The sequence below is a fragment of the Poromitra crassiceps genome (assembly GCF_964638095.1).
Source record: "Poromitra crassiceps genome assembly, chromosome: 23".
NCBI lineage: Eukaryota > Metazoa > Chordata > Actinopteri > Beryciformes > Melamphaidae > Poromitra > Poromitra crassiceps.
This window is the reverse complement of record NC_139639.1, coordinates 24,246,714-24,259,232: the sequence shown is the minus strand read 5'-3', so window position 1 is coordinate 24,259,232 and position 12,519 is coordinate 24,246,714. Positions and strand designations below refer to the sequence as shown.

At 41.7% G+C, this 12,519-nt stretch overlaps 1 protein-coding gene across 1 annotated transcript; it reads right to left on the bottom strand.

Moving 5' to 3' along the window:
- Positions 1-6,812: 6,812 nt before the first annotated feature.
- Positions 6,813-12,023, bottom strand: LOC310796850 (lipoprotein lipase; the record flags this gene model as incomplete). The annotated part of the gene is made up of 10 exons (XM_083659078.1): positions 11,916-12,023; positions 11,424-11,599; positions 10,765-10,944; positions 10,296-10,407; positions 9,907-10,140; positions 8,993-9,235; positions 8,691-8,811; positions 8,315-8,488; positions 7,041-7,148; positions 6,813-6,930 (listed from the first exon to the last, which is right to left on the bottom strand). Exons 1-10 carry the CDS (start codon positions 12,007-12,009, stop codon positions 6,813-6,815), a joined length of 1,560 nt encoding a protein of 519 aa, XP_083515204.1. The 5' UTR covers positions 12,010-12,023.
- Between the last annotated feature and the right edge of the window lie 496 nt (positions 12,024-12,519).

Genomic DNA, 12,519 nt, shown 5'->3' with positions numbered 1-12,519 from the left:
TGACAAAAGGAAAAAAGAGGCCAAGCCCAAACATCGGCAGTTCAGTGACAAATATATTTTGTATGGATGTAGGCTACTCGTACCGTACGTCTGCAGATCCACCGCAGCCACACTGTTTTCTTTGTGCCACAAAGAACACGCTTGAGTGAGGGGGTACTAATGGCCTGGCAAACAGCTCAAGGGGTACAGAAGACACAAAAGGTTGGGAACCACTGGTGTAATCCTCCTCAGTTGGGAATCGAACTCTGAACCTCCGGCATGGGAGGTGGACGCTCTAGCGAGGAGGCTAAAACCCATGGCCTCTGTATAAGCGTCTGCTGCTAGAGCATCTCTGAGCTCTCAGAGAGCGAGGTTTATTCACTGTACAGCACTGTATTACTAAACGCAGGCCCAGGGGCCTGAGAGCTCAGGCCGGGGGTGCCCATAACCCAGAGTCTCTTCACAGGGCAACCGTGTATCTTGCCCACTCCTGAGACAAAATGATCCCTGAGGGCCCCAACCCTTTATTTTTGATAAAATGTTCCATAAGTTTATGGACAATTAGAGGGTTATTATTGTGCTTTTGGCTTTAATCAACTGTACCTGCACTATAAATCCTGTTTTATTGAGATACAGGTGAATGTATTTCTTGTTATTGTGCTGTTGGCTTTGAGTGTGCAGGTGGCTGTGCTGTAAAACCTGTTGAGATGCAGGTGAATACATGTCTTAGTTATTATTCTGGCCTTAATTGTGCGTATGTGCGCTGTGAGGTGCGGCCCTTTTATGCATCCAGGCCCAGGGGCCTGTCATGTCATAATCCACCTATGCACGCTGGTTACCGTTACATTTGTGGTCATGTTTGTGTGTGTCTGTGCATGTGTACAAATATGTGTCTGCGTATCAGCACGTGTGTGTGTGTCTACATGCACATGAGTTTGTGTATGTCTGTATCTGTGTTTGTGGGTCTGGGTCTGTGTGTGTAAACACAGACAGTATTATGGACGTCCAGTTCCAAGGGTTGGTTCTCACCACCACACAGGTTCACACAGCTGTGGTCTTTGGACTGAATCCCGCGGGAAAACTGTCTGACACTGATTTTACACTTCAATTTGACACTTGCACTATTTTTGTCGCCTCATAAACTGACAGTGGATATGTTGACACTTGACACACTTTCTTTAACAGCGTTCCTCTTCCACCAAAGCTCTGAATATGCCCACTCAGTATTGATGTGTAGCCAACCTTCCTACATAGCTGAAAAGAGCCTTTAATGTCAAGGTAAGGTTGGGGAAAAAGAGGTGGGTGGGTTGTTTGCAATAGTTAAGAAACACTGCTAAACATCAACGTCAAAAGGTATTTGTGATTGATTGATTGTATTTTGTAAGTATTTCCAAGTATTTTCTATGCATTTTTTTTATGCATTGCTTATATTCAGTCTTGTATTGCCCTGTTTTGCTTCCTGAGTAGAGGCTATGTGGTACGCTCTCATTGGCTGTGTGTTTTGATGACACTCTAACCATGCCCCACCAATGAGAGACTGGTTTTATCCTGGTGTCATCTACACCATGTCTCTGTTTGACTCTGAAGAAGACACTTTGTGTGTCGAAACGTTAGTCTGCTTGCACTTATTAAATTGCCTTAACTTTGACCGTGTGCTCTAGATTGTTTCTTTCTCATGTGTTAAAAGATATCTGTTGAATACAGCTTGTTTCTATTGAACCCACAATAACACGTTCAGTTTGTCAATATTTTTTGTTGGGCAATTTGCCTTTATTGAACGGTACACAGTAGAGAGAGACAGAGGGGGATGACAGCGCTCCTGGACCAGAGTCAAATGCTGGGCAACAGTTACATGTTGGTGTACAGTTTAAGAACACAGAGTCACTGGTTTGTCAACTTGATGATGACAATTCCAAAGAAGGCAATTTTAAGGTCCTGTTTGCTCATCTGGTTGATCGATGGATCCATCTGTTCATACAAAGAGTGCAATCACACCATTGTGGCAACACTTCTCCAACATTTCTCCACAATCTGTACTAGACACACCAGAGAATAGTCTCTTGTCAGTCATTTTCCTGACACCCACTCTGCTTAGCAGTGATGGCGTGAGTGGTGACATACTTTAGTTTCTCAATGTGATGATCTGCCGTCAACTCAGGTTTTTTAGTTTAGTGATTCTCAACCCTTTTCATATCATATTGTTAGATATGATTTTCTCCAGAATTCCATGACTATCTGTATAGGACGAATCAGCCTGACGTCACTTGCCACCCAGAAATGCGGAACCCCGTGGCAGTTAATAGTATGAGTTGTGCCAAACAAACGTTAATATCTCAAAAACTATACATCACCACTGTCTTCGTTGATAGCCAACTCTATCATTGGGTCAGCCAAGTGAAAATGTTCCCTGCTGTATCAAAGGGAAATATTAGCCAAGTGCATCCAACTGGTAGTGTAATTTATAGTCTGGGAATATTGCTAAAATCTGGAAACAAATACCAAGAAATGTCTTCACCAATGCGTCCCTCCTCACCTGTGTGCACCATTTTGTTCTGTTGGTTTGTGTAGTTTAGTCCTTAGTTTTAGTCAATTGTTATAACTTTTACTTTGGCGTGTGACTCATCCTTTTGTTACTTGCAGTTTCTCTGGGGTTGTAGAGATTACTTGCAAAACCCCATGTCCAGCTTGCACAGGTTACCTTAAAAAACCCATTCAATGGACAGCTTGCAGTTTTCCAGAAAAAGCCTATTTAATGGATAAACCTGGGGTCTCCGAGGCCTGGATGGGCCCTAGGACCCTGTGGAGGTCCTGGGGTCGCTTCGGGGGGTCTGCGGGCCGAAGGGAGGGTCGGAGACCACTTCGGGGGGTCTCACGATCCCTCCAAGCCTCTCCCATGCCCCATGCCCCATGCCTAATCCTAACCCAGAACAAACCACAGAACAAAAGGTGCACACAGGTGAGGAGGGAGAGACTGGTCTCAAGCCTTTTAAATCCCAAGGAGCACACCGGGCCCACCGGCCCAGGTGCACCCAATCAGCCTAACGACACCATACCCCAACCACCAGGCTCCTGCAAGACAGGGCCAGGAAAGTTTGGGTACCCAGAACCTTATCCAGGAAAAACTGAAAATGTTTAATATCGCCTTCAGCAACTTGTGAGGGTCCGAACTAGGGGTTTTTCATGATTCCGAATTGATTACAAGTATTTGTTTTGCACCAATCCACTCCTGGGTGGAAAAACGGCCATACCCACTTTTCCTGCTCATCTTAAATGTTACAGCCTCCATAAACAATAGGCTCAAGAGGAGACCGAAACAGGAGGCCAAACAAGGTTCTGCCAAAGAAAAAGATGTTTATTTAAATAAAACATATATTCAAAGTTCAAAGTAATACAAACTAAGAGAGAGAGAGAGAGAGAGATAAAGAGAGAGAGGTGAATGGTCACACATAACAGCAAACCCAAACCATTTGTTGTAAATTAAAAAGTAGCTTTAGTTCATTTAAATTTGTCTGACCCCGGACCAGTAACACATCACAACATCACATGTGAAGGTGCAGTTATCTTCCTGGGTCAAAGTGATTGGCCAATTTGAAGGGAGTAGTGATGTTCTCATTTTAGATGCCTGCTCATTCTTTGGCCATGTGCACCCACTGATCCCACCTCTGTGACTATTTCAGATAAGGACAACAGAGTTGTCCAACCACTATCGTGCATGGTAGAGTTTCCAAATCATCGGATTTGAAGGCTCTCACTCTCAAGATTAAAATGATCTTCTATAAAATATAATAATTCCTAATTCTGAACATGATTTTAACTGAATTTAACACATCACTCAGACTTGACAGGGTATGAAATGGTTTCTGCCAAGGTTCCCCAAAAATCCTTGCATGCCATGTCATGTGATGGATTAATTTATCCAAAGTGCTCTAATTCCACATATGGCTCTGGCAGGAATTGAACCCCCAACCCCTGTCATTTTCAGTGCACGCACGCACGCACGCACGCACGCACGCACGCACGCACGCACGCACACACACACACACACACACACACACACACACACACACACACACACACACACACACACACACACACACACACACACACACACACAAATAACTAATTGTTCCAGGGTGTCTCATGAACTTTCACCCACTGCCCCTACTACCCCACCACTGTATTTGTGAGATAATTCACATGCAGAAGTTTGTAGAAATTAGCTTTTATCTCAATGCCAAATAAATTGTTTGCTGGTTGAATAACTTTATTTGAACATTATTTCACTTTCAGTTTTTAATGTTTGCATATCCAAGGAAGGTTTTCTGACCATGCGTCCTCATGCTTCCCATTAGGAAGCTGCACAGTACAAACAATAGTCCTACAGTTACAACCCACAGAACTTTATGTTCAATCCAGGGTCCCAAGTTTTACTGAAATACCCAATATGTCATGCTGCATTACATGGAAATGTGTAGAAAATGATGCACATTAAGACAACGTCTTAATGGTTTGAATATTTCACTCAATATAAACATGCCATGGCTTCCATGAAGTGTTGGAAAGAGCACAATAGAATATCTGACATTGTTGTTGTACAGTTTGGGGAAAAACAATCTAACTTTGAAGCTAATTAAGAGGAGATTTAAGGGATAAATCTGAGTTCAAGTTTAAGCCCTCCTTAGATGGTATTAAGGACCACAGCAGTGCCCCTAAACAGGCAGGTAGGCAACAGTTTATGTATAAATATTATGGGTGCCATTGGTAGACATATGGAACCCTTATGTGAGTGTGATACATGAAACTAATCTAATTCACATTCAATAGAAGTTTCAGCTGTAGGCATACATGGATGTTTTCTATATTCTGTGTTCTGATTCAAAATAAATAACCATGACAGTTAAGCAATGTACTGTCTAATTGGTTTGTGTGTCACAAAAATAGATTTCACTCTAAAATGAGTGAATATAAAACATCTGTGCTTATACAGTGACTGCTGGCATGAAAGTAAAACAGTATGGAATCTGATTTAATTTAGCAATATAATAAAGCAGCTTATAGTAGCAAACATTCCTGTCAAACATTTTCCAGGCAGATTACTGACACACAAAAAGAAAACCCAGTTGAATCAGATAAAACATATACCGTAAGTATTTATTTGGAGCAAACCCCGGCAAAAAGAAAATAAATACATCATATAAAAGAACACCACAGGATATAAAACAGCACAGGAAACCAAAAGATTACAGTACATAGTTGTAATTACAGGTGTAACATTTTTGTTGCATCCTGAGTTGAACAATGGAAACAAATAAAGTGTAAAAGTAGTTACAATGAATAAATATAATGTAAAGAACATAATATTCTTAAGCTCCCCGTGCATGTGAAGCCGATTAGTTTGAGCAACATTATGTCAACTTTACAATGATGCCATGTAATAAATAATGAAAAGCCATCAATATATACATCCTCTAGTGAGATGAAAACCACTATTCCAAAATGACCCAAAAAATATATAGTGTAACATAAAAATTATTAGATTTTGTTACAAAACATGCTAGGCTCGCTAGTTGAAATACTGCACTGGTTGATATGTTTTCTTTATTACATACATAATGTACATAATACATAATATATATGGTAAAGCATTAGCATTATTGAAAGAGCACCGTAAATGCAGTTAAGTTTTCTACAATAAAAGAAGACTCATGAAACAAAATCAATAAACCTAATCTGAAAATTCAAAATATTCATCACAGCCTGAGATAGGGACCAAAATATGCACTCATGAAATTGGTTCCTTGAAGGGAATGTTGAATTATATGCTGCACTACAAACAAAGGAAAACATAGTCCTTGCTCATTGGCTGAATAACTGACCTGAGATTTACAAACACGGCTCAAATGTTCAAGCAGGTCATGCACAAAAACCTACAGTCAGTGTCTTAATTCAGTAACAAGAGACAAGTCAAAGGCTAGCAAAGTGAATAGCAAAGTGGGTTTTTCCAGCTGAGAGTGTCTTGTGGCTGCATTGCATTCTGATCTGTTGAGGCTTCTGTAGGTGGAGAAATTGTTCCCTCTGCCTCTTCTATGATAGATTTCTCCCTGTATGATTGTTGAACGCTGTGCAAAGTTGTGAGTCTAGAAAGACAATCGTGTTTGACACCAATGCTATGAAACTCCATTGTAGCTGTGCTGGAAATAGTATCTCAATGTGATGTCACATTTGGCCAGTGATCCACAGGAATAAGAAAAATACATCATAAACAACAAAACGCATGCAGAAATCAATGCAAGGCATATCGCTAATACAGTAGCGTTTGTTTTACAGTGTGTCCTTTAAAGGAACACTCTGCCCATTTTCAACCAGCTTTGTATCATTAGAACATCAGTAGTATATCAGAAAACTGTAAACTGTTTTGAAGTCTGTCATTTAATTTGACAGTTATTGAGTGTTAAAGTGTGGACCAGTGACATCACTGGTCCACACTAACTCAAATTAATAACTCATTAACTCAAATCAACTCTCAATAACTGTCAAACTAGATGAATGATGAATAGTTTGACAGTTATTGAGAGTTGATTTGAGTTAATGAGTTATTAATTTGAGTTAGTGTGGACCAGTGATGTCACTGGTCCACACTTTAACACTCAATAACTGTCAAATTAAATGACAGACTTCAAAACCGTTTACAGTATTCTGATATACTACTGATGTTCTAATGATGCAAAGCTGGTTGAAAATGGGCGGAGTGTGTCCTTTAAGTGCTTTTAGGAGAAAACAGTCGTGCAAGTGATGCCGTATTACACACATTTTTCAAGAGGAGAGACGGGCTCTCAGTGACTCTCAGCTGATGGTGATGGTGAAGGTAGTGGTGGTGACGAAGACTCCGCAATAGCGACCTCATTCACGCCTTGTTTGAAGAAGCTTCCATGAACCTTGAGCCTGTGCAACCTGTAGGGGAAATAACAAATGATTAGTAGAGGCAGAATGCTGACTGGTCTAAATCCTACACTCATTCAGTTTCACTTGTGTAAAAGGGCCAAGGCTAAATCCTTTCTCACCTCCCAAGCCGCAGACTGTTTTGATCCTCTTTGGACTTCACAAACGTCACAGCATCACCTCCCTGAATCAGGTGGGCAAATTCCGAACCTTTAGCCGTGAAAATGAGCCTACAGAAGAAAAGGGGGGGGGGGGGGAATCATCACTTATTGACTTGTACACAGATTGCAAATTGTGTTCGGCCACAGCTATGCCATTTTACATGCGATCGCGCTGAATCTTTCAGGAAGTGTAAAGAGCACCCCACAGGCGATTCTAGAGTCTGTTGGGGCCCTAGGCAAACATTCCAAGGGGCCCCTTCCAACCAGCGTTCTTTCACTTTCAATTCAAGAGAAAGTACATGAATCATGCAAGTTTGACAGGAATGATTCACATATGTTCTCTTGAATTGAAAGTGAATGACTGTGAATCATTCCTGTCAAACATGCATGATTCACATACATTCTCTTGAATGTATGTTTCACTTTCAATTCAAGAGAATGTACATGAATCCTGCGAGTATGACGGGAATGACATGGGGCCTCTTTAAGGAGGTTTCAATGTCATTGCAAATCGTCCATTGGTTGTTTATGGGGAGGGAGTTGTAGTCACTGCTGTGGAGGAAAGTTTCTCAGCCATCGGGGGCCCCCTAATGGCCTGTGGCCCCAAGCAATTGCCTGCATTGCTTGTTCACAAGCTGCGCCTCTGGAGCACCCCTGCGTGTGACCTAACGGAGCTAGATTTTTTAAATTAGGCAAATAGGGCAAAATAGCTAATTAGTGGCCAAAATGAGTCAACACAGGTTCAGCACCACGGAGAGCTCCATTCGTTAGCGACTGATGGAGCTCATCTGAGTGGAGGAGCCACCTGGGCGGAGTTGGAATCAGCCAGGGTGAGTGAGTGAGTGAGTGAGTGAGCGAGTGAGTGTAGTGAGTGAGTGAGTGAGTGAGTGAGTGAGTGTAGTGAGTGAGTGAGTGAGCGAGTGAGTGAGTGAGTGTAGTGAGTGAGTGAGTGTAGTTAGTGAGTGAGTGAGTGAGTGAGCGAGTGAGTGAGTGTAGTGAGTGAGTGAGTGAGTGAGTGAGTGTAGTGAGTGAGTGAGTGAGTGAGTGAGCGAGTGAGTGAGTGAGTGTAGTGAGTGAGTGAGTGAGTGAGTGAGTGAGTGAGTGAGTGAGTGAGCGAGTGAGTGAGTGAGTGAGTGTAGCGAGTGAGCGAGCGAGCTAGCTAACAATGGCTGCACAGCCCAATACACTGCACGGGTACTCCGCTAGTGTAGTGAATCCTCCACAGTGAAACTTACTTGTCTTGTGTCTCCCCAGCTTTGATACGCAGCCTGCGGATCGTGAACTTGTTCTCAGTGAAATAAGAGAAGAAGGAGTCGCTTTCCCACCGCATCTTCACCCTCAGTAGATCCCCAATGTGGACATCAGTGGTGAGCAGGAAGGACACTGTGGTGTTGGTGTTTAGGTCAGACCTGAGGGTGCAGATGCAACAGGGCACAAGAACATGTCAATTGTTGTGGAGTTTATAGTATAAGTAAATATATTCAATAAATCCATATCCTATCCATTTTATTACAGTTTTCTATAATTATACGTGAAATAAGGTGTTAACAGAATATACAGTAACACAGATCGATAGTAGTGTTTTCATGAAGAGTTTGTGGAGCTTCTTACAGAATTAGAGGGATGTCTTCTTTCTCCCCATGAGTTCCATAGAGAGACACAAGGATAGGTTGGTGAGTGAGGATGAGGTTCTTCTGGCTGAAGAAATGGGCCTTAATCTGGTAGTGAAAAACTGAAGAAACAGAAGACACATCTCTCAAATCATGGTCCAATGTGCTGCTGGACAATCGCTTGTACCTCTTCAAATACTAACAAATAGTCGCCCAAATGTCCTGTATGTTCTTATTGTACTTAGTGGATAAAATTACCTTACGTTATATTATGTTATAAAATGAACGCAGTCAAAAACACACCTTTGAAAGGCATCTTCTCTCCGGTCTTGAGGTACATCTTGGCGTTTCTCGCGGTGCGGACCTTGTTAACGCTGTAGCCCATGTTGTTGCAGCGGTTCTTGCGGCAGTTCAGACACTGGCCTCTGTTGAAGGCATCTTTCGAGCTGCAGCGGTACGCCATGCTTTGCTGCTGCTGGTTCACCAGCGAATCAATGAACAGATGCACCGAGCGCTCGTGGGCGCACTTAAGAATCTGATCCACATCTGCAAAGGAGGACACACTCAATTTGGGGGCTTGACAGTGGTTGGTCAGTCAGAGATGTGTAGTTTGTAAAAAATTAAATAAAGCAAACAGGCAGAGAAACATAATCATTGTTTGAGGCAGACTGGTGATTGGAACTGAAGCAATGATTGTATGACAAAGAGGTGGAAACAACTGTAGATAGAGATACAGACACTTATTTTGTTGCACTGGCAACTGAGAGCCACTAAGTTTCATTTGTCACTATGCACATTTTGGTCATGATATTTTAACATCAACAAATCAGCCAAAGAAAAAACCTTTGACCAAATAAGCATGCTTTCTTTGCGACAGAAAGCAACAGGTGTTTGTGGGATGTGATCTTAATCTTGAGAAACACCAGCACTAACAATACCCCCTGATGTGAGATAGAGGCTACTTATCATCTCCATCATATAGTATCATTTGTTTACAGTAATTATACCAATGGATCACAATTAACTTATTGATGTTTAAAAAGGCAACATGTAGCACCTTTAAGTGATGTATTTATGTGATTGACCATTTGTTAGAATTACCAAAAAGGTCAACACTTAAGAGTGTGTGTATCCTTTTGGGACACAATTAATCATTACTAAACTTTATGTCTGCGTTGTCTGTAGTTACTTGTGTTAAGCGGACACAAATGACATACTGTTGATGCCGTACTCAGCAATCATCTTCATGGCATACTGAAAAGTACAGCCGGGCTGTTCGTTGCCTCCGTTGGGGTAGATATCCACATGGCCCACAGGTCTCTGAATGCCGATGCTGAAGTCTGGGCTCCCTTTGGTGTTTGTGTGAAGAACATCCACAAAGTTGGCGTCATCAGGCGATAGGCGGCGAAGCTCGTTGGCGTACTCAAAGTGAGGACCAGCTGGATCCAAGCCTGATGACATAAGAGGAGGCTTAGAACCTCGGGCCTTGACGAGATTTTACAACTATGAAATAGTGCTTTGAAGAATGCAATAACAACCCGTGGTGCTGCTAATCCCTTGTCATGCTACATTCCCCATGTTCCGTTATGTAATAGAGAGTTCACACCTGTTATCCTGTTGACTTTGTTGTTGGTGAGTTTGCCTGCAACCCCTGCCACATGGGCGCCCAGACTGTACCCCAGCAGATGAAGCTTGGACAGATCATATTTCACGTCGACCTTCAGGCAATAATCACAGTCACAATCACTTTCAATAAAATACATGGACTTGTCTTGGTAACGCTTGGGAAAACACATTTTGTACATTGACATAATGTAGATAGAGTATAGGAGCTTTCATACAATGCAACAAGACAAGACTTACGATAGACACTAAACTTTGTAAATTACTCAACATAATACTATATACGTTCAATATCTTTCACAATATCTTTCACATTCAGTATCATTGCATGCTGTATAGTTGCTGCAGTCGAGGGAAGTGTGTCCAGGTGTGTTTTGGTCCATGCATTGTGTATGGATATCCAGTCTGTAGCATTGTTTTTTTAGCCTAAATCTTCATTCACAGACTCTCACCTCCAACCAGTTTAGGAGCTTTGCCACATCTTGGCCGGCCAGTTTGGTGTTCTCGGCTGAGTTGGGGTAGTGATGTTGGGCCCGGTCCAGCCAGTCCACCACTATAACATTGGCATTGGGCTCCCTCTCAAACAGAGCAGCAACAAGCTTATGAACCCAGCTCTCAAAAAAACCTGCCACCTGCAACCACACAGGATCATATGGAATGTGTTAGGAACTAGTGACTGTAACTATGGAAAGGACTCCACTTTGCTAATAATAATAATAATAAATAATAATAACAACAACAACAATAATAATAATTTGCTATTATTATTATTATCATCACAATTAAATTACAAAACACTTTAAAAAGTCCTACAAAAACACATGAATCAACAGCAAAAATATATTAAAACTAAAATAAAACCTAAACAAGTAGTCCTATAACATTAGTTTTAAGAAATTATGATATTCCGAAGTCGAGCCCTGATAGCAAACATTCAACCGGTGCACATGTAATCTAGGTTATATCAAATCATCTGCATCATTATCATTAGGCTATATGATATCACCATTATAGCTTAATTGCTCACACACATTTTTTTATATATATTTTTTACAACAAAGATTATTTTCAAAGTGTTGCTGAGACTAATGGAAGGAGCTTGCAGACTTACCGCCCAGCCATGGATGATAGCGACCGTCTTGTGTGTGGTGTTGAACCCGCACTGAGAGACGGTCTCCTGCCTCCCAGGCACCAGCAAACACAAGTCCTCCTCTGGCTCCTCTGCACTGCGCACCGAGAACTTGGTTTCAATGTCGCTGTAGTCCGCAAGCCAGTCTGTATTGTTGCCTATGGCGAGGAGAAACCAGTCAGGTGCTATAGTGTTACCACCATGGCATATCAAACTTAGCTACTTACATGGAGACGCCGCTATATTGCCGACTTGCAAGATAAATATAGTCCAGTGTGTGCAAAGTGGATTAATTTAGCCTATTTTATTTATAAACCAGTTTATTGGCACAGTGCAATTTCACCGCCGTCAGTTAACAGCTAACATTACAATCAAAACGAGACTGCAAAATATGTAGCCTATAATATATAGCTACATTTTGAATGTTGTAGCCTAGTTCAATGAATCGATGTGTGGCCTGCGCATGAGACTTACTGAGAGAAGATGCTTCGGTGGTGTTAGAGAGAGGCTCGCATGGTTTTATAATTGCAATCCCAATTAATAAGCAGGTGAGCGCCTTTCTCTGCATAGCCTAGTAAAATAGCTGGAAGTGATTCAGAGAATTTTCCAGTTGAGGAAGAGAAGCTCGCGTCAATCCAACGAACGAATATAACGTAGGCCTACCGAATGAGACACGGTCTATTTTTTGCAGATGCGGATGATGAATAAATGAATGAGTTGAATGGCTAATCTGTTATTAATCCTACCTTTATAGTACCGGCGTCGAGTGCGAATGTAAACCTTTTGCCATTGGTCTAAAAAATACGAACGGGGCGTGGCCAACCTTCCCACAATGTCAAAATATCACATGGATAGTCTACTCCACTACTGCTGCTGCACCTGTTGACCTGACTTGGTGTTATGGAAAATGGAAAATGCCATGTGTGTTTGATGATAAACAATATCACCAATATCGTAAAAGTAGCCTAACTATACAAGTAACTTTATATTTGCAGATGCAGATCATTTGATGTCCTGACAATGCATGTTCCTGACACAGAACTTGATGTGTACATATTGATATTGGCAACCAACTTTA